We start from the raw sequence: 22171 nt of genomic DNA, 5'->3' as shown, positions 1-22171 counted from the left end.
AAAAAAAAAAAAAAAAAAGAATAATATTTGTTGTAATACAGTAGGGAACAGAAAATTTGGCCCCATTTTCATGTATTTATTGATATATGAAACAGTCAACATCAATGTATAGAGGGATGAATACCTGTCCCATGAGGGCATTACTCTAACAACGTCATCATATCAGGGTCATTGTAAAAGTAAGGTAAAGCTACAAAGATTACAAATCTGTGTTTCCAAGAATGACAGAAGTGAGTGGTGGTCCTCTTTTAAATTCACTGGGGAAATATTCCTAACAAACATTAAAGGTTATAGTGCACTTGAACCATGCAGATCCTGAATTAGAAATATGCATTACCTTTTCTTTTTGCATTTAGTATGTGTGTGTGTGTGTGTGTTGTATGTATGGTCTGTGTAATGTATGCGTGTGTGTGTGTGGTATGTGTGTGGTATATGTATGTTTATGTGTGTGTGCAGTGGATGTATGTTTGTGTATGTGTGTTTATGTGTAGTGTATGTATGTTTATGTGTGTGTGGTGTATGTGCATGTATGGTGTGTGTCTATAGTGTGTGTCTGGATATGTGTAAGTATGTGTGTGGAATATGTGTATGGTATGTGTATAATGTGTATATGGTGTGTATGTATAAGGTACATGTGTGTGATGTATGTGTGGTGTGTGTATGGTGTGTGTATGTATAAGGTACATGTGTGTGTATGTTAAGTGTGTTGTGTGTGTAACGTATATGTGTGATGTGCTGTGTGTGTAAGGTATATATATATGGTACATATGTGTGATGTGTATGAGAATGTGTATAAGTATGCGCTTGTGCCACACTGCATGTGTGGGGAGCTCAGAGGACAACTTGCAATGCAGGAGTTGAGTGTCTCCTTCCACCAAGTGGGTTCCATGGATTGAACTCAGGCCTGCAGGCTTGAGCCGTCTCACCAGCACAGAAACACATTATTCTTAGGGCACTTGAGTCAGAATCTAAATTCCAATTGTGTAAAATCCTGCAGAGTGTGCAAATCTTCTATCTTTGTGTGCTGTGGTTCCCAATAGCCTGATCTTCAGCCTACTTCAGTGACCTGGTGTGAGCTGATACGTGGGTGCTGGGAATCTAACCTGGGTCCTTGGCAAGAGTAGTCAATGCTATTAACACAGAACCATTTCTCCAGCCCTGCCGCATTTCTTAAGTTGTGCTCTTGAGTTGGACATGCCCACCTGCAGTCAGGGGGCAGAAGCCCTCCGGAGAGGGGATCCTGAGTTTTGGCTAGCCTGAGCTACTCGGTGTGACTTAATCTCAACTGATGACAATGATATGCTTGCTTTACTTGTAGATAAAGAAAAATGAAAGTGGTGATTCTGATGGCTCTCCTTGTGCTCACAGCTCACTGTGTACCAGTAAGTAACCTCTGAATGAACGTCCATGTCTGCAAACGCGCTTTACTGCATACATTCTGAATCTTTAGTTATACTCAGTCCTGAAATAAGGACATCAGACACGCACACCGCCCCACCCCCACCCCAGAGCAAAGCAGCACCTCCATTTTAGGAGTGTCTCTGGACCTATAAGGAAGTCGATCTTTCAACCTATTTGGAAAGACCTTGTTAGAAAAACAAGAGAGGTATGTAGCCATGGAAACGGGAAGCTCTCCCGACCTCAGACGCAGCAGTAGTTCACAATCTTGGCTGCCCTTTGGACTCCTTTGGGAGACTTCAAAAAGTTCTGACATCTGGGTGCCATTCCCCGAAATCTGGCTTGACTGGTCTGGGGTTTGTGCCAAGTGTCTGGAGGTTCACAAGCTCCTGGGTGACTCTACCACTGGTGGCTGGGCTGAGGACCATGGTTGGAGGAAGAGGCACACTCAGTGATGGCGCGAGCCTGAGGCAGGCCAGTCCAGACCATATAGCCTAGATTGTCACTGCAGAGAAAGAAGAAAGAGACTATCACTCAGACTCACTGAGGTCGGTGTCCAACCTCAGGCTTGCAGGCCATGGGCATCTCAGGGCAGCTCTGGATACAGCCCAACACACTTGCAGAGGACTGTATCAAGGGGCTGGCTATCTGGGGAGGATTATTTCTTATTCTTCTTGATAAGACGCTGTGGTCGAACTTTCTATTTTCACAGGTATCAAGATTCCCTGGCAGGATTGTCCTCTACTGTCCTTTCTTCAACTGGAAGGTAAAGTCCCCTCCCCTCCCCTCCCCTCCCCCTCTCCCTCTCCCACTTCTCCTCCCCCTCCTCCTACATCACTTCTTCCCTTCCTCTTTAGAAAGGTATGATTTAGAGAAAAAGATCACACAGACACTGTTACACATGCACACACACACACACACACACACAGAGTCATACACATACATTAAACAAACAAACAAATAAACAGAAGTCAGGTGAGTAACTAATTAGTTAGAAATTAGCAAATTGTTTTGTTTGACATCTTTACATGTCTACCAGTGTTTTCCTCTCAGACACGCATACCTCACAGTCTAGGTTTCTTAGATACATCTGTTACGACGTTCAAATCCCTCTCAAAGTTGCATGTAATATGTTCCCTTTAAGGAACTTCATGTCAACCAGTCAAGCTCTTTCTTTTCTTCCCTTTTTGTCAAGAAATCTGGCAGCCACCTTTGTACTTATTTTTAGCTGTTGTCTTTGACTCAAATTTAAACTATAGGTTGTGGCCTCTTGGCTTTCTCCGGGTGCTTCAAGCCTTCCCAGCGATGCTTACTATGCTCAGACAGCTACCAAATGGCTTCTTCTTCCATTCTTTAAATAGAGGAGCAGCGATAAGTGTGCATCACTGCCCAGCTAACCCCCAGCCCCCTCCACTTCCGTATAATGACCCTGAAGCAATCTGTGTAAATGTTTTCTTTTTTTTGGGGGGGGGGGTTCGAGACAGGGTTTCTCTGTATAGCCCTGGCTGTCCTGGAACTCACTCTGTAGACCAGGCTGGCCTCAAACTCAGAAATCTGCCTGCCTCTGCCTCCCGAATGCTGGGATTAAAGACATGCGCCACCACGCCCGGCTCAGATGTTTTCTTAAAAGAGCTTTCTCCAGAACATTGGAAAATACACTTAGCCAGGCAGTGGTGATGCATCCCTTTAATCCCAGCACTCCAGAGGCAGAGGCAGGCGGATTTCTGTGAGTTCAGGGCCAGCCTGGTCTACAAAGTGAGTTTCAGGGTAGCCAGGGCTACACAGGGAAACCCTGTCTTGAAAAACACATGTAAACTTAAGAGTTGTTAACAATCAATTGAGCTGTGACTGCTCCTTTCCTTTTCTTGCAGCACTGCCAGAGGTTCTGTGAATTCTTTAAAATCTGTGTAAGTTTTTATTCTCTGTTCTATTCTCTAGTGCTCAGAGAGGATGAAGACTTGGGGAGATAAAGGGGAAGGTGGAGAGTAGAAGGATTGATGACTTTGGACACTCGGCCAACCCATAGCTTCTTTTTCATAAAGACCTAAATCATCATTTAGCAACTAAAATACTTACCCCCCCCCAAAAAAAAAGAACTACCATACCGTTTCTTGAAAATGCTAAAGGAGGCAGTTTTCAATTATGTTATCTATGAAAATATCTGAAGACTTTTTTTTTTTAAAGAAAGAGAACACTTGTTTAAAATTGCATAATTATAACTAAAAAAAAAACCAAAAAAACAAAAACAAAAAACTTTAAAGCGATGTTTCCCAAGTTCTTGTTTGGGACTACCTGAAGACTTGACAGGCAGTTAAGAATCCTTGCTGTTCCTGCTGAGGATCCAGGTTCGGTTCCCAGCACCTGCATGAGCCATCATGACCATCCGTAACACCAATTGCAGACGGTCAGATGCCCTCTTCTGACCACAACTATGAGGAACCAGACCTTGGGTCCCAGCTCCCACATGACAAGCAGATGTCCCCACAGGCCTGGGTGTCCCCACAGGCCTGTTGCCTGGGCTCCCGGATGGATGGACAGGAAGATGACTTCCTGGCTGGGAAAGATCCCTGTCAGGAAGGAGAGAGGCAGAGAAGGAGGGAGGAGGACACCTAGTGGCCTCTTCTGACAGCAGCATGCTGGCACACAGAAATAAGACAGATTTTATTACCCCACGTGTGTGAAGCAGTAGATTGGTAAGAGGAGAACAAAACGGAAAAGAGTCTGGTCTTGTTTGGAATTCTTCCCACCCTTCCCATATCACTTAAAAACATTATCACACAAAATAGTTATGTCACTTTTATGGATACATAGACTAGCTGCGTGGTTTTTAATTGTCATTTTTTTTATAAGTGCAATTTCTGTCTTTTTTTTTTTTTTTTTTTTTTTTTTTTTTTTTTTGCAATTTCTGTCTTTTTTCTTGTTTCTGTCAGAGGAAACCTCCAGTGAACAGAAGAACTACCGCGGTCCCATCAGTTCCACTCACAACAGAAGCTGGCCTTTCTCTGACTGGGGGTCCTCTTACCCCCGACAGGCGGGGAGATTCGAGATAGTACAGTTCCTCACAGCCCAGAGAAGCCTCCCCCCCACACAGTGCCTTTGCTACAGTCCGGTCATGCTTCCTGCTCCTCCACCACAGTGACTCCTCCTTACATGATGCGTCAATAAAAAGCTTACATCACGCTGTTTACCATGTAATTGTGTCAGGCAGGTTTTGTCAACTTGACCCAAACCTACACATACTCAGGAAGAGGGAATCTCTCTTTTTAAAAAAATTCATCTACTTTTATTTATGTGCATTGCTGTTTTGCCAGCATGCATATGAGAACGTTAGGTCTTGGAGTATACAGGCAATTGGGAGTCGCCATGTGGGTGCTAGGATTTGAACCTGTGTCCATCAATAAGTGGTTAGGTCGGTGTCCTTAACCGCTGAGCCATCTCTCTAGCCGTAGGACAAGGGAATCTCATCTGAGGAATTACCTCCATCAGACTGGCCTATGCAGATGCCTGTGGGGGTGTTTTCTTGATTCAAATGATGTAGGCAGCCCACGTACCATGGGTGATGCTATAGTGATAGAGCAGGTGTACTCGGGCTGTGTACACGCCAGGGGAGCAAGCGGGAAGGTTTCCTCAGCCGTCTCTGCAAAGCTCCTGGTTGAGCTTCCTGCTTCGGCTTCCCTTGATGATGGACTCTAACCTGTAAGCTAAATACAAATTCTTCCCCCAAGCTGGTTTTGATCAGTGCTTTACCAAGCACAGAAAGCAGGCTATAATAGTAATTATTATATATATAATATATATAATAATTAATTAATTATGTCTCCCACCATTACCAGGTCTTTGAAGAAGAGTCGGGAAAATAAAAGCAATTAGGACATAGTTTACTTGTCTGTCTTGTCTTTTCTTCTTTTCTTCCTCCCTCCCTCCCTCCCTCCCTTCTTCCTTCCTTCCTTCCTTCCTTCCTTCCTTCCTTCCTTCCTTCTTCCTTCCTTCCTTCCTTCCTTCTTAATGAAAAGTCTAGCTAGAAATCAGGGATTCCATCACGCAGAAGAAAACCGGAAATAGCAATACAGAGAGAGCGGCCTGCATTCTCTGCTGTAGGATGCAGTGGGTGAAGGGAGGGTGTCTCACCCCCTGCATTCAAGGCCTTGAGCGGGGCTCCGTGGGGTGTTGCCTAGCAACCAGAGAGGGCATCCTGACTCCTTTAATTGTGATTTAAACTTATAAAGTCACGGGGATATGCATTTAAATTTGCCTCGGGAGGGAAGGTCTCTCTGTATCTGCCCGTGAGGCTATATGAAGCAAAAAGGCAAACGCTGGTGACTTGAGTCCTCCACCCCTGTGAACACAGAGTCTATCTCTCAGGAAGGGAACAGTAGCAGTAGCCCTGGCTCATCCATTGTGAAGGATGGCCACAGTCTACTCATCTATCTGTCCCTCTGGGATGTGGGGTCACCACATGCCGTTCATGAAGGATTTAGAGACTTCTTTGGGAAGTGTTTGAAAGCTCTATCTTTACAGCTGGAGGAAACAGGCTCATGCCTGAAGAGTGGGGTCAGTCGGGGAGACACCCGTTTCTCAGGATGGGAGGCTCACCCTGGGCAGAGCTTACATTCTACTGATTCCAGCATGCCAGGGAGCTTGTTTGAAACACACGGCAATCCATTCTTTGCTCCAGACCTGTGGAAGGATACAGTGTGTAAGCAGAGCCCTCCACTCTTCGGTCACGCAGCACCATATCAACACATCTGTCAGAATCACTCCAGGCTACTATCCTAGTCCATACCTGTGACAGTAGCTTTCACATGGAAAGGGTTATTTCTATTAAGCATGTTTTTAAAAATTATTTATTTATTATGTGAGTACACCGTAGTTGTCTTCAGACGCACCAGAAGAGGGCATCAGATGCTCATTACAGATGGTTTGTGAGCCACCATGTGGTTGCTGGGATTTGGACTCGCAGTGCTCTTAACCACTGAGCCATCCCTCCAGTCCCTATTATGTATGTCTTTAATTAATCATTTTGAAACAGGGTCTCATTTGTAGCTTTTGCTCAAGTCCAAACTGCCCTCAACTGCACATCGAAGCTCCTGCCCTGCCTCCTGAGTCCCGGGGTTGCAGGCCTGAGATGATTTTGATAGGAAATGACAAGTGTGGTACAAGTTCGCCTCTCTGGTCCCACCGAGTAATCCTGACCCCCTCACCTCTTCAGTGATCCCTCAGATGAAGACCCCTCTCCCATCCCCGAGGCCATTCTCGCTGTGGCATGTTTGCTTCTCCCAAGGGCAGCGTCTTCCTCAATGGCTTCCACAGACAGCTTCAGAATGGCACCGAATACCACAGATGTGATCAAGGGGGTGACAGAGGCGGGGTCACTTGGGCTCTATCCCACGGTCTTCCTACTGTGAACCAGTGATCCGGGCCTGGAGCTATATGTAGGTCACTGCTAAGTTCTTTTCCTGTCCTGTGGAACGTGTATCTGCTCTCTTCTCTGCCTGTACCTTTAAACTTCGAAAGAGGACATGACCTCTGTTATGTGTTATGTGACTAGACTCAGCTAGGCAGCCCAACATGTGAGTTTTATTTGGTTTGGTTTGAGAGTGATTTGTACTGTGTAGCCCAGGCTAGCTTAGCATCCCATATGGGTTTTATTGGGTTCATTTTGAGTGTTTTGTACTGGGTAGCCCAGGCTAGCTCAGCATCCCACATGTGAGTTTTATTTGGTTTGTTTTGAGTGTTTTGTACTGGGTAATCCAGGCTGCCTTCCAGTGCATATATCTCTTACCTCCCAGATGCTAGAATACAGATTTGCTCCTTCACAGCTGACTCAGGAGATCTTTCTGTTTTGTTTTGAGACAGGGTCACTATGTGGCCCTGGCTGGCCTGGAACTCAGTAGTAGATTTGGCTGGCCTTGAACTCACATAGAAATACTTACCTCTGTCTCCTGAGTGCTGGGATTAAAGGCACCATACCCAGTACAACAGATGGCTTTTGTTTGTTTGTTTGTTTGTTTAGATCTGGGGTCTATTACTCCCAATGAATTTCAGCTCCTTAGTCTAACAGTCTCATCTACTTTTAATTCTCTCAGGGATACTGAAACAGCTTATGCCTCTTGGTTTGGAACATGGGGCTGGCCCTCCAGAGGGAAAGACACAACCCTGGTTGTAACTGAGGGAAATTATAAAGGCAGAAAGTTCTTAATGAAAAAGAGCAAGAAATCTGCCTGTTGTTCTTCAGCAAGGGAAAAGTTTGAAATGTGTCTCTTTTGTTCACAGGCGACCACGTAGATTCTTCTAGGAGAAATAGCTGCATTGATGAAGCAGCTTCCCAAAGTGAAGGTGATAATGAAGGAATGGGCTGACAGCACCAGAGAAAAGAGAAAACCAGCTCAGCAGGTTGCTGCTGCTCGAAGTCTTCTGTGAACTACTCAGTTAATTACAGAACAAAGGACTGAGATTCACTCGAAGATTTTAGAGTGCTGTCCACACACACACACACACACATATATCCATATTTCATGCAGCAAATGAAATGACTCAGAGGGGCGCCTCCACTGTTAAAGCTCTCTCACAAAAGGAGGCTGTCCAGAAGCAAATGGAACTGCCAGTAAAGAGAAACGTTTTGCTTAGTGAACGCATAAAAGACAGAGCCTGTGAACTGACCTGACTATGCACTTGTGGTTTGAACAAGCAGCCTCCCCATCGGCTCATAGATTTAAATGACTGGTCCCCAGTTGGTGGAACTGTTCGGGAAGGATTGGGAGGTGTGGCCTTGATGGAGGAGGTGTGTCACCCGGAGTGGACTTTGAGGTTTCAAAAGCTCCTGCCATTCAGACAGCTTTGTCTCTACCTGTGGCTGTGGTCTCCAGATAACTGATAGCTCCAAGCTCTCAGTTAGTGCTCCAGTGCTATGCCTGCCTGCCTGCTGCCATGCTCCCCGCCATGATGGTCATGGACTCATTCTCAGAAACTGTAAGCCAGCCCCCAATTAAATGCTTTCTTTTCTAAGTTGCCTTGGTTATGTGTTTTGACATCACAAGAAAAGAAAAGGAAAGGAAAGGAAAGGAAAGGAAAGGAAAGNGGAAAGGAAAGGAAAGGAAAGGAAAGGAAAGGAAAGGAAAGGAAAGGAAAGGAAAGGAAAGGAAAGGAAAGGAAAGGAAAGGAAAGGAGACAATGCCAAGACCAGACTGCAACCAGATCTTTCTACAGAAATCTCTGTACGGATTGGTACAGAAATCAGCATCTGAATACACAGTGCACAAAACCATTCCCCAACAACAGTGGATGCTGGTCAGCTGGGCCGGATGACCAGCTGTAATTAAGAAGAGACCATCAGCCTGGCGTGGTGGCACACACCTTTAATCCCAGCACTTGGGAGGCAGAGGCAGGCAGATTGCTGAGTTCAAGGCCAGCCTGGTCTACAGAGTGAATTCCAGGACAGCCAGGGCTATACAGAGAAACCCTGTCTCGAAAAACCAAAAAAGAAGGAGGAGGAGGAGGAGGAGGAGGCGATCCTCACTGAGGCAGAATCTAGAATCTTTTGGGAAGTGTTTCCTTGGGACTTAGCACATAAAGGCTCTAGTCTAGAGGGGTTCAAAGCTACACCTCATGCCAACAAGCCAAACTTGGTGGCGAAAGAGTCTCCCAGGTGGTACTGATTTTGAAGGAATAAAGGAACAGCCACTTGTGAAGATGCAGCCTCGGGAGCAATGAAGAGGTCAATGAAGGGAGCAAAGAGGGAGACTGAGGCTTGGGGCATCACGTGGCAGGGTTAGAGTCCCTGAAGGGGAGAGGTCATGGGTGATGGTGCAGTCCAGTTGCTGTGAAAACCTAAGAATTTTGGAGATGTCAGTTTTATGGAACTGGCTGGGTTAGCAGCAGGGGTGGAATGGAGGCATCCTGAGTCTAGCTCATTCTGTGGATAACTTCCAAGCTTTTGGGAGGAACACAGATGATCAGGAGTGAATCCCAGATATTAGACTCTGTGTCATTTGTACTGTTTGGGTTTGGGTTTTTGCTTTGTTCAATTGATTGTGCCCTGGTTGTTCCCTCTTGAAGTATGAAAGTAATCGTACTTGCTGGTTCTATGCCAACTTGACACAAGTTAGAGTCATCAGAGAGGAAGGAGCCTCAGTTGAGAAAAAAAATGCCTCCATAAGATCCAGCTGTAAGGCATTTTCTCAATTAGTGATCAATGGAGGACCCAACCCATTGTGGGTGGTGCCATCCCTGGTTGGTGGTCCTGGGTTCTATAAGAAAGCAGGATGAGCAAGCCAGGGGAAGCCAGCCAGTGGAGCAGCACCCCTCTGTGGTCTCTGCATCAGCTTCTGCCTCTAGGTTCCTGCCCTGCTTGGGTTCCTGCACTGACTTCCTTTGGTGATGAACAGCCATGTGGAAGTCTGAGCTGAATGAACTGTTGGTGCTTGAGGTACCTGTCTGGCCTGTGACGTAATTCTCTAACTGGAAGGTCAACGAGTAAGTAGGACTTCCTCATGCTGACTCCCCCTGCATCTAGGCAAAGAGCTGAAAGTGAACACTTGACAGTGAATACCCTGTGCACATGCCTTCCATATACAGAACGGGCACACATGGCTTCCTAGCCCATGTCCTGGCAGACCAGGGCTCTGTGTTTCCCCCTCACACTTAAACTTTTTGTTTACAAATCCCTCATTCTCATAAAGCTAGGCACTTCAAGGAGAGGTTTCTACTCAAGCACTGCCGGACATGGGTGAACTGCAAACAGGCAAGGCACCCACTGGTCTCCATTTGTTTAGGGCAGCACATGACTGTGAGTCACTTCTGGCCATAAGGTAGGAGAAGAAAACTTGAGCTTAGGCTTTGAGTATCCACCCTTCAAACAATTATTTTTATCAACAATGGTCAACAGTTCTATCAATCAATCTTGTATGGCACAATAGACTTCATTCTAATCACTTAACTTTAGAGAGCAGCGGTTCTCAACCTTCTTGATGCTATGTGACCCTACACTTCCTCATGTTATGGTGACCACCATAAAATTATTTTTGTTGTACTTCCGTACAGTAAACTTTGCTACTGTTAGGAAACGTAACGTAAATATCTGAGATAGAGGACATCTGATTGATATGAGACCCCCATGGAAGGGTTGTTCCACCTCCAACGCCATCGCCTCTCACAGGTTGAGAACCGCTGTTATAGGGGGACACGAGATAGCAATACTTAGTACCTAGTACCCATGTACCTAGTACCTAGTACCTTAGTACCCGTGTTCCATCCAGAGGCTTGGTGGCTACGTATGGACAGTGTCTTGGCTTCCATCACTCAGCCTGTGCTTCCCTAAGCCCATACCTGTTTAGGAGGATTGCAATTCCTGGGTTCATTCGACAGCTTTCTCATCTCCATAGAGATTCCTGTCCACGCAAAGATCCATAATTGCAGGTTTCATGGCACACAGTTAGCTCCCAGCACATAACGTTCATCTAGCTTAACTTGGTGGTTGCCAAGGAGACAATGCTATGAGAAGCTGTACTCAAGGTCACTTTCCTGAATAGGCTTAACTGTGTTAGGCAACCATGTCCAGGGTCAACTCTTACCTACAGGAAGTTGTCAGCTGGTTTGGAGGAAAGAGTTCCAGAATGTTAATAGGAGACAGATGGGTGGGGCACCATGGGTAGGTAGCTTAGTGGTAGGATGTGGGGGAAGCCTTGGTTCAATTCCCAGGGCCCAAAATACATACCAGTTGTTACTTTGGAAAGGTGCATGACTAATGCAGACCGCTCTCCCTATGGCAAGGCCTGAGGAGTTGGTTCCCACATGGCAAGGACCTGTGGGAATATTTGTGCAGAATCTCCTGGCCTTTCCCAAGGGAATGCTTGGTTCACTTTTGCCTTGCCTTTGCATTCTTGGCTTTGCTAATGCAATTTTTACTTTCACTTTGTCTGTGACAGACATTTCCCCAGAATCAGAAAATGAAAGTTCAGGCCAGAATTCATTCTTGTTTGTCTCTGAGAACTGTGGGAGTGGAATAAATCACAAATCCTCTGTTACTAATGGTGATGTGCTTAAATCAACACAAGGTCCTGGTTTGGCTGCTTTAGTTACTTCATTCTCTCTCAATGAAAACTTAGTTCTGACAACAATTTGCCCACCAACCTGTTCCAAACAACAATCAGATGAGTACTGTCTTAGTCAGGGCTTCTATTCCTGGACAAAACATCATGACCAAGAAGCAAGTTGGGGAGGAAAGGGTTTATTCAGCTTATATTTCCACATTGCTGTTCATCACCAAGGAAGTCAGGACTGGAATTCAAGCAGGGCAGGAAGCAGGAGCTGATGCAAAGGCCATGGAGGGATGTTCTTTACTGGCTTGCTTCCCCTGGCTTGAACCAAGACTACCAGCCCAGAGATGGTGCCACCTACAAGGGGCCCTCCCCCTTCATCACTAATTGAGAAAACACCTTACAGCTGGATCTCGTGGAGGCATTTCCCCAACTGAAGCTCCTTTCTCTGTGATAACTCCAGCTGTGTCAAGTTGACACAAAACTAGCCAGTACATGTACCAAAAGGCTAAAAACATCTTGCTGGGTCGTTGGTTTCAAGGCTTAAAAGGAACATTCAGTGGTGAGCCAGGCAAGGATGAGGAACTGACTCAGGTTTCTAAGCTGCAGAGAGCCCTGGGTGTGGGAAGAATTAGACCTGCATGATATGGGGAGATGCTAGGGATCAATAATGAAATCGTGAAATAACGAAAGCATGTGGTCTATCACCTCTCTATGCTGTGTCTGCAATTGCTGCCAATCACAGACACTTGGTTATGTATTAATGTGCTAGGTTAGATATTAACTGCTTGCTGAAGCTATGTTCTTGGTACAGTTCATGAGTTATCAGGAAATCCTGGAGATGGGGGAGAAGGAAGAGCGCATTATCTATCGTTAAATGTAAGAAGTTCTTAAAAGAGACTGCATGTGAGAAAATGAGAAAAAGAATGTAAAACCTTTTCAGTTGGGAAAACATTTGATGCATGAATAAAGATGGCCTGAGGCATCTCAGTGCCAGAGTGTGTGAGCTGCCCTTCTTGGTCTGGGCTTCCATAGCAGATTCCACACATCCTCCTTGGGGTTCTGAACCCCACTGGGGCTGGACACTGGCAACAGATTGTTTTCATTCATTCATTCATTTTATGTGTATTGATGTTCTGCCTGCATCTATATTTGTGTTAGGGTGATGGATCCCCTGAAACTGGAGTTACAGACAGTGGTGAGCTTCCACGTGGATACTGGGAATTGAACCTGGGTCCTCTGGAAGAGCAGCCAGTGCTCCCAGCCACTGAGCCATCTCTCCAGCCCAGAAGATAAAAATTAAACATTTTTGTGTCTGGAGTTCAGACTTGAAACAGTTTTCCTGGTTCATTCAACCTCCTTTATCCTGAAATGTCTGTTTTTATAGCCTCTCCCCTTTTCTCAGATTTCTCTCCTCCCAAGTTCTTCTAATTGCTCTGTACTTAAGTGGAAATAGAAATAAATGTTCTGAACACACTCTCAGCATCATGTGGGAATTTTTTCTTTTTTATTCACATGCTGCATCTTGCTCTGCTATCATGTCAGATTGTCTAGGCTCCAATCCAAAGTCCCCTTTGCCAACTGTGCCTTAGAATTTAGGGCCTCTCATTTATTCAAGGACCTTACTCCATCACTGTAAGTTCTCTTCTCTGGTCCATCATTTCCTTTAGGATTTCTGAATAGGATGCCACATCCTACTCCACAGAGCACTTGGTGATTCTCTTTAGAGTGGAACACTGCCAAGGAGTGCTGGAGTGAGGATTTGGGTTTCTTTAAAAACCCAGTTGTTATGTGAATATGCACCACACAGCTAGCAACACGGGGTCATGCCTCCTGCTTCTTGGTTGACAACCATGGTTGCTTGTTAACAGAGGACAACACTCAGCAGGTGTGCAGGGGGTACTAGAACATTGCAGATTCACTACCTTGCTTGTTTCCAAGTTGTGCCAATCCATTCCATATCTGTATAGTTGTGCTTTGGGGCTCCAAGGATAAGAAGCTTCCCATGTTTAACATCCAACTTCCTTGCATATATATTTTTCTGGCTCCAGGAACTCCAAATTAATACATCCATTTCCCAGGTGAACGGACCTATAGATGAGCATGTGCACTTGGACCTCAGGTTCAGCAAGTCCACAGGAAACATAGCCCTTGATCACTTGCTCCTCTCATCTTGAATTCGGCAAACCATGTTGACCTTTCCAGGAACTAGTTTTGATTTCTTTCTCTCCCTCCTCTATTCCCTAGATATTTGCAGTTTAAGTCCTCTTAGCTCTACCTGCAGAGTGCGCCTCCATTCCCACCGCTTTAAACACCATTACCCCTATAATACAGTCTGATCCGTGGCAATAGCTTTTTAAATGGTCTCTTGAGTTCTGCCCCAGACAATGCTCAACACAGGAGAGATGGGATCTATGGATAGTAGTGTATCTAATCACTCTTCTGGCTTCTCATCCAACTCTGAACAACATGCAGACTTCTTCCCAAAAGCTACAGAGCACTCGACTGTGTGTTTATTGGTACTTACTCTAGAATGTAAGTTAAACAGGGGCATTTGTCTTTCCCTCTGTATCCTCAGTGCTTGGAGCTGAATCAATGAGTTTTGCTTTGGCAGTGAAGATGAGTTCTGCGGGACAGTACAAGGCCTGTCTTAGTCCGTGTCCCATTACTGTGAAGCATCACCGTGACCACAGCACCTCTTAATACGGAAAGCATTTACCAGGTGCTGGCTTATGGTTTCAGAGCTTTATTCCATTATCTTTATTGTGGGGAACATGGCAGAGCACATGCAGACCTGGTGCTGGAGAGGTAGCTCAGAATCTAAAGGCAATAGGAGAGTGTCTTAGGGTTTCTATTCCTGGACAAAACATCATGACCAAGAAGCAAGTTGCGGAGGAAAGGGTTTATTCAACTTATATTTCCATATTGCTGTTGATCACTAAAGGAAGTCAGGACTGGAACTCAATCAAGTCAAAAATCAGGAGCTGATGCAGAGGCCATGGAGGGATGTTCTTTACTGGCTTGCTTCCCCTGGCTTGCTCAGCCTGCTCTTTTATAGAACCCAAGACTACCAGCCCAGAGATGGCACCACCCACAAGGGGACCTCCCCCCTTGATCACTAATTGAGAAAATGCCTCACAGCTGTAGGCAATTCCCCAACTGAAGCTCCTTTCTCTGTGATAACTCCAGCTTGTGTCAAATTGACACAAAACTAGCCAGTACAGAGAGTAAGTCACCGGGCTTGGTTTCTGAAAACTAAAGCCCACTTCCAGTGCAGTGACACACTTTCTCCAACAAGACCACACCTACTCTATCAAGGCCACACCTAATCCCTCTCAAATAGTGCCAGTCCCTAATAACCAAGCATTCAAATATATGAATCTATGGGAGCTATTCCTGTTCAAACCACAGGGTCCTAACCTGGATGCAACAAAATAATGAAACTTACAAATTTGATTCCTATCAGCCTAATTCCAGATAAGTAACAACCTGTTAACCTGTGAGCTGGGACTCTGGACAGCACCGTCTTTGAGAATAAAGACAGTTCTCAGCAATTAAGACTGTCCACACTGCAGAATGTGTCAAAGTCTCTCTGAAGGGCCAGTAACGGTGAAGGGCTTGGCAGGGTCGCACCTGAGAGGCTCCCATCACATGGATACAACTCTTTCTCCTCAGAAGAGCAAGCCTCTGGGCTGTTCAGATGAGGACATTAAACAAAAAAAAAAGGCTACCTTGTACTATCTGCAGTCAAGTATTGAGGTTGATCAAGGTATCATGCTGGCCTCAGGACATAACGGCAGCAGTGGGACAGCAGTAGGCAGGGGCATGGTGCACTCTTTAGGGGTACTCTGTTATAGACAGCGATCTTTTAAAATTTTATGTGCATTGGTGTTTTGCATGTGTATGTATGTATATGTATGAGGATGTTGGATGTTGGAATCAGGAGTTAACAGCTGTAAGCTGTCATGTGGTTGCTGGGAATTGAACTGTGGGTCCTCTGGAAAAGCAGCCAGTGCTCTTAACAGGTTGCCGAGTCATCTCTCCAGCCCTCCTCCCTCTCCCTCTCCCTCTCCCTCTCCCTCTCCCTCTCTCTCTCTCCAAAGACAGAGGACAATTTTGCTTTCAAAAATTAGTTGTCCATTAGTGACAACTAATGCACAAGCCATCTCTGTACGCAGGACAAATGATAGAAATTAGCCTCAGCCTTTGCTATCCTGACTTATGTCCTTAAGCCCCTCCTATTTGTTTTATGTGTATAGGTGTTTTGCCTGCAGTTACATCTGTCCACCATGTGCATGCCTGGTGCTCATGAAGGCCAATGAAGGATGTGGCTATCCTGGGACTAGAGTTAGATAGTTGTGAGCTGCTGTGCGTGTTATGATTTGAACCCGGGTCCTCTGGAAGAGCAGCAGGTGCTCTTAGCTCCCACTGCCCCCTGCCCAGCTCTTTTGAGATATTCTTAGTTATGCAGCCCTAGAACTGTATGTAGCACAGCTGGCCTAGAACTTGTGGCAATTCTCCCCGCTTCAACCCTAGGTTATGGGGTTAAAGCTATGAGCTGCCACACACTGCAAAATCTACTTCTTTTTTAAACATTCCTAAGAATTCCAATCTGAGTGTAAATATTAAAGCTACCCTCCAGATAGGTGCCGCTGAAGATGCCACAGATTGAGATTCAGAACAGAGAAATCAAGCTGGTACTCACCCGAAACTTCACCTTCTCTGCCTAGCCTTAAGAGTGCTGGAATGCGTTCTATGCATTACTGGAGAAGAAACATAAGCATCCATTTTACCCAGCTGTGAACTCCAAAAGCTCTGATAAAAACATGTCCACTGGGACAGAAGTGGCACAAATATCACAGGAGTAACCACTTTTTGATGAAACCCATAGCTTGCAGTGTTAACAGGCTAACGACCTGCTGCTAGATGGGTCCCAGGAGAGGCCCTGCTCCTCTTACCTTGATAACTGGACATAGTATTAAACTGCTTCCTAATGACTTATCATCATACCCGGAGACCAGTTGTCTCTCTCAAGCCCCCAGCAGAAAAGCTTCTATTCACAACAACAGACATCAATACAGACACCCACAAGTGGTCAATGTGCAGAGAGTAAGAGACTTTGGAATGCTCAGCCCTAAGTGGAACGTCTGTAGCATACACACCCCCGTCCCAAGGCTCATGTGGTGACGCCTAGGAGGGGATGTACAGCCACAAGTGTTGAGGAAGCAGTGCTTTTGGTAGTCATGTACTGAACAGAGGAATTCACAGCAATTGTAAGACACACACAAGTTGGGTCAAAGCTCATGCTAGACAAGATGCCAGTGTGGGGGACAGGAGTGAGCAATCACTCCCACCCTTTGCTGGGGAGCTATGGCCAACTGAGAGCTCCCGAGAAAGGGTCAGTTTCTTCAAGGGCACAGCCCCTGCAAGGTAGGTAGTTTAGTGAAAGGCCACATACATTAGACTTGGTGGGGAGAAAGCTTTATGGGTAGGGAAGGGGCTATGGATCTGGGAGGAGTTAAGGCAGGTAGGTAAATATGACCAAAACACACTGTATAGAATTTTCCAAGACCCATTAAAAAAATAAGAGGAGCTGGGCAGTGGTGGTGCACACCTTTATTCCTAGTACTTGGGAGGTAGAGGCCAAGCTTGGTCTACAGAGTGAGTTCCAGGACAGCCAGGGCTACACAGAGAAACCCTGTCTCAAAAACAAAGACAAAAACAAAAAACAAAACAAAGCCCACGTCCAAAACCTCTTGCACTCTGGCACCTGCTCCAATTAGTCCCTTCACTCTCATAGAACCCTGGTCACTGGCTTCAGTGGGAATAATGCTCCGAACATCCAGTTTAATGCTCAGAAAGAGAAGTCTTGGTTTGAGTAAGAATATCCTCCACAGGCTCACATGTGACTGATAGCCTTAGAAAGATTAGGAGATGTGACCTGGCTGAAGTGTGTGTGTGTGTGTGTGTGTGTGTGTGTGTGTGTGTGTGTATGTGCGGTGTCTGTCTGTCTTTCTGCCTGCCAATCAGGATGTCACTCTCCTCCACTCCTCCAGTGCCACAGTGCTACCCTTGCTCCCACCATGATCATGGACTCCACCCCTGAAAGAGGAACGAAGTTCTCAATTTAACGTTGTGTTTCTGAAGAGTGGCCTTGGTCATGAGTGCTCTTCCAGGCAGTAAAACACTGACTACAAGAAGCCTCCTTAGCATTTCCATTTGCCTTACTTCTTATGGTGAACAGAACACTTTGTTAAAATCTAAATAAAGGGAACAATGACAGAGATTAAGTGAACATAATATCTATTTTTATTATGAAAACATTAGACTTTGACACATTGCTTCATTTGCTTTTTAAAAATCTATTATCTGACTTACACCTATTCAGCAAAAATGCCAATAAATTACATAAATCATAGTGTGGGTTTTTTTAAAAATTAAGAACATGTTTTATGATAATCAAATAATCCTAAATCCCAGCTGTATGAACTGCTGACTATAATCTGTTTTCCATCTTTAGCTTAAACAGAGAGAAAAACAGCCGCATTAATACACTGTTCCAGTTTCTCAGAACGCCCTCCACACTCTGGGACAGTCTTTCCTCTCAGTAGGCAGAATGTGGCCCTGCTGGACGGCAAGCACTCACTGTGAACTGTCCCATCCTGATCTCGGGGAGGCACAGTAGAGGGTTGAAGGGGTGACACACAGGAGCCCCAAGCCCAGGCTACCCTAAGTACAGTCCTTTCTCTACAAGGATTAATCAGCTGACAACTCAAACGCTGATTTAGAAATTATGATTCCCATCCAATACACATTAATCAAACGTGTTAGTACTGAAGTCACAGAGTCTGTCTGAAAGCAATCAGTGAACCAATAAGGCAAACTGCATTGCCACCACACATGCCTTCGAAGGGAGTATTTTTGGAGCCTGGTGCCCTGTGCAAATTTTATTTTGGGAAAGTTCAGATGAACATAAATAAAACTTCCACATGAAGTCAGTTTTCCACATGGGTGGCAATATTAAAAAACATACATCAATGGTTTTATTAGTGAATGATTTCCACCTGGTTCTGTCTTTATTTTTTTTTGTGGAGGCAAACCAAAGCACTGTCTTAAGACTTCTTCGACATAATGGCATAATTTCTATCATTCCTAGGGTTTAAAGCTAGATGTCCTGGTCCTTGTCACCATCGTCAATTTCATCATCGTCGTCTTCTTGGTCTCCATATTCATCATCTTCTTCAACCTAAGGGGAGAATACAAATTTGTTCATACACACACAGAATAACACAATGGCAAACATATACATGTAAAATGCCTGCTAATAAATATTATCAGTCTGTCCTTATGGTGGAATCAGATTTCCTTGACTTCATAATGCTCAGGGCTCCCTGTGGCTTTCTGCATGAATGGGTTATGCTAATCAGTTAACTTTAACGGTAAATGGCCATACCTTTCTACCCAGGAGTCTGAATACATGGTGGTAAAACCATGACCACCCAACTCACCCTGACAGTGACGCTTACTACCTAGGACAGTGACAACGGCTGTGCTCTGTGCTCCAGGTCTTCAAATATCGCAAAGAGATGTTAATGTATCTCAGACCAACTCTAAACAGTGAGAACTCCATGCAGCTAATGATACATGTACACAACATGACATAGGCACAACTTCCTCATGCAACATTACACTTAGGAACATGCTCTATAGGCAGGGTTCATATGTAGAAAAGTCTCAGTCTTACTGGATGACCGAGATCCTGGAGTTTACTCTTCAGTGACAGGATTTTCTGATCTTGATCTGCTAACAGCACCAAAAAATCATCTTGTTCTTTCTTAGAATTCGTAACTGCCAGGTCCAGCTTGTCTTTCTCGGTTTGCAGGATGGCGATGGTGCTGTTGGAGGAGTCCAGCTGCTTTTGAATGGCGGTCCGCTCCTCAGACAGGACTTTAATCTCATTCTACAAGAAAGGTGACAACAGCTGTCTAAATCAGTACTTACTTCCTGGAGCTCCTAACAGTTTCTGTTGATGACAAATCACCGTATGTCCCAGTTTAGGTGTGAAATGTCTCCCTGGGTGGCAGATGTGGGCCACCAGCCACTATAGTCTTGAAGGTGATGTCTGTCTCTGGTCTGGCTGGAGCAGTCATTTCTTGACTTGCCCAAGTCTGGCCATCACACAGCTGATGACAGACACCACATCTTCTCAGCCATTAGGGAGGGTGATCCAAAATAACCCTCTGCTCCCTATGTCCCCTCTGTCAGGGCTTTTGCTTACAGTACTGTGAAGGTAACTAATACGCGACAACTGTTGAGTCTGAGGTACGCGGCAGCAACTGGCACATAAGGCACACACACCCAGGAGTGTAAGCATCTGTCAGCCTACTTAGCAAAGAAAGCCGCAGTAAAGAACAGAGTAGACAGTACAAACCTTAATTTCACTTGGGCACCCCTGCCCAAACCCTGAAGATAATGTTGTAATGGTAAGCGTCAGAATTTGAACTCAAAACTCAAAGGAAAAAAATTCTATTTCATTCAAGAGAAGCAAATAAATAGCTTCAAATTAATTTAAACACAATCCAAAAAGTATAACTATATATCATCTTCCATTTTCAAACTTTTCTTCATGATTTACTATGAATGTCACCTGATTCTTTATGTTACTTACTCTGACATGTCTGTCACAACGTTCCTTGGCCCTATGGAAGTCTATATACTATTTTGTCGTTTGCAATAGTCCCTGGCTGGCCTCAGCGCTAGGACTGCACCACCATGCCTGGCTCTACATGGTTTTTGCATTAGCCAAAGTTGTTACCCTTAATCTGTTATGGTTAAATACTGTCATTGATAAGAAAACTTGCTGGGCGTGGTGGCACACACCTTTAATCCTGGCACTCAGTAGGTGGATTCTTACGAATTTGAGGACAACCTTGTCTATAGGCTGAGTTCCAGGACAGCCAGGACTATAGAGAGAGAGAGAAACCCCGTCCTGGAAAACAAAACCCTAACTTCCCATTTTCTTTATAAGCCTGAGAAACTCGGAGATGAAATGAAATAAAGTCAACGTTTTTGGACTTTAGGCCATATTACGTCTAATAAATGGCAGTTTTACCACAACCTACCTTTAACTCTTTGGTCTCCTGCAGCAAGGCGGACAGCCTTCCTTCTACATCCGTGGTTTTAGCAGCGCTCACATGCTCACTCTCTCCTTCTACAGGAACTGATTTTGCCTGAAAACAGAAAATTGAAAAGTCTCTTGAAGGTTATAAATGATACAAATTTTGTAAGTGTGTGTATCTTCTTGTCATTTTGAAGTTTTATTTCAAATGAAAGAAAATTAACTCATGTATTTATGTGAAAACAACAGAATGCGCTCTGACAGATGAGCTGTCCCACCATGGAGTGGCACTAAATGTCAACGGCACACAAGGAAGGCAAGGCACAAGGCAGACCAGAAGAGCACGTGCCAGTGGCAGACTCAACACTGTGCCTTCTAAGTTCCTGTGGCAAGTCCAACACTGTCACCTCAGGCTTTAAACCAATGCCATCACTTGGTGAAATAAATATTTTAAGTGTTCTATGAATTGAAACTTTCAGTACCACCCTTTCTCTAAAAAATACCAGAGTGAAGACTGATGCAGCACCTCAGGGTGTGACAGTGGCTTTGGACAGGACAATGAATGAAGTTTTGTGGGAATATCAGTCGATGGTTTAAGCCACTTCAAAGATACTACTGACAGGAATATGAACCTCAAAGGGAATTCTGAAATAGATTCATAAAGAACTTCTGAAGGATATTTTAGTTTTATGGAGAGAATGCATGGTGAAGTCACAGAGAGAAATGGGAAGCACGCGGTTGGGAATTAGGGGAAAGACAGCATGTGGTCCGGTGTTCCTGAGAGAGCACAGAACAACTGACTGGCTGGCCTGCCGGTCTGTGTATCTGTGTTAGAATGTGTCTTGTAACGCCATCCAAGATGGGCTCCACCTCACAGTTACCACTGAGCCTGGCATGGTTACATTCATAACCTGAACCACTTCTACAGCTCATGTTCCTAAACAAAGTACTACAGTGCAGTCTCCTTTCTCTCTGTGTTTATTAGAAAGCATAAGGGAAAAGAGAAGTTTACAACTGAGTAAGTAAAAATAAAAATTTGAAATTTTCATCCTACCTAGATTGCAAAATATGAGAAAGTGTGTTTTAGGGAAATCATGAGGGGTCTGCACCACCACACTCAGCAGACACCAGGGACAGAGACGAGCTGTGTGTGGAGGGCTTTCCTGGGTGATGGTTTGGCCATGCGTGGGGTTTTGACAAGTTCACAGCAGCAGGGACACTATAGTGGAAAGGGATGGAAATGGGATGTTACACCAGTGAATTAGCCATTCGGTCACTAAATAAACAAATCCATACAGTAATAAGAAAAAAAGAAATGGAATGGAATAGAATGGCAAGGCAAGGCCACGCCAGGCCACAAGGAAGCAGGAAGCCTGTCCCTGAGCTCTGGCTATGGCCGAGAACAGATCAACTGTGTGTTGCTGCCTTTGGAAGGGAAGACGAGGGTGACTCACCAAGGCCTCTGCTCTCTGCAGCAGCTCGCAGTTCTCTGTCTGGAGTCTCGTGATCTCCAGAGACTGTGAACATAACTGGGACTTCAATGCAGTCAGTTCCTACACACAAGAACACTGTGAACGTAACTGGGACTTCAATGCAGTCAGTTCCTACACACAAGAACACT

General features: G+C 45.0%; 1 protein-coding gene and 1 long non-coding RNA gene across 3 annotated transcripts in view; one reads left to right on the top strand and one right to left on the bottom strand.

Annotated features, from left to right (window-relative positions):
- Nucleotides 1-4574, top strand: part of LOC110330203 — a 5606-nt gene extending 1032 nt beyond the window's left edge. The window contains exons 2-5 of the long non-coding RNA XR_002380942.1: nt 1319-1382; nt 2111-2164; nt 3270-3305; nt 4329-4574. This is a non-coding gene — a long non-coding RNA (uncharacterized LOC110330203). The remainder of the gene's footprint in view (nt 1-1318; nt 1383-2110; nt 2165-3269; nt 3306-4328) is intronic.
- A 13144-nt stretch (nt 4575-17718) lies between these two features.
- The window catches only part of Uso1 (USO1 vesicle transport factor), a 66977-nt gene continuing 62524 nt past the window's right edge, over nt 17719-22171 (bottom strand). For both annotated transcript variants that reach the window (XM_021210376.1, XM_029545159.1), the window contains 4 exons: nt 22005-22103; nt 20555-20662; nt 19177-19392; nt 17719-18678 (listed from right to left, as the gene is read on the bottom strand). In XM_021210376.1, the coding sequence (XP_021066035.1) occupies nt 18598-18678; nt 19177-19392; nt 20555-20662; nt 22005-22103 (504 nt within the window). In that variant the 3' untranslated portion in view covers nt 17719-18597. The remainder of the gene's footprint in view (nt 18679-19176; nt 19393-20554; nt 20663-22004; nt 22104-22171) is intronic.

Source organism: Mus pahari, chromosome 13, assembly GCF_900095145.1.
Source record: "Mus pahari chromosome 13, PAHARI_EIJ_v1.1, whole genome shotgun sequence".
NCBI classification, from domain to species: Eukaryota; Metazoa; Chordata; class Mammalia; order Rodentia; family Muridae; genus Mus; species Mus pahari.
The sequence above is the reverse complement of the archived record's forward strand: the minus strand, read 5'-3'. Positions and strand labels throughout refer to the sequence as shown.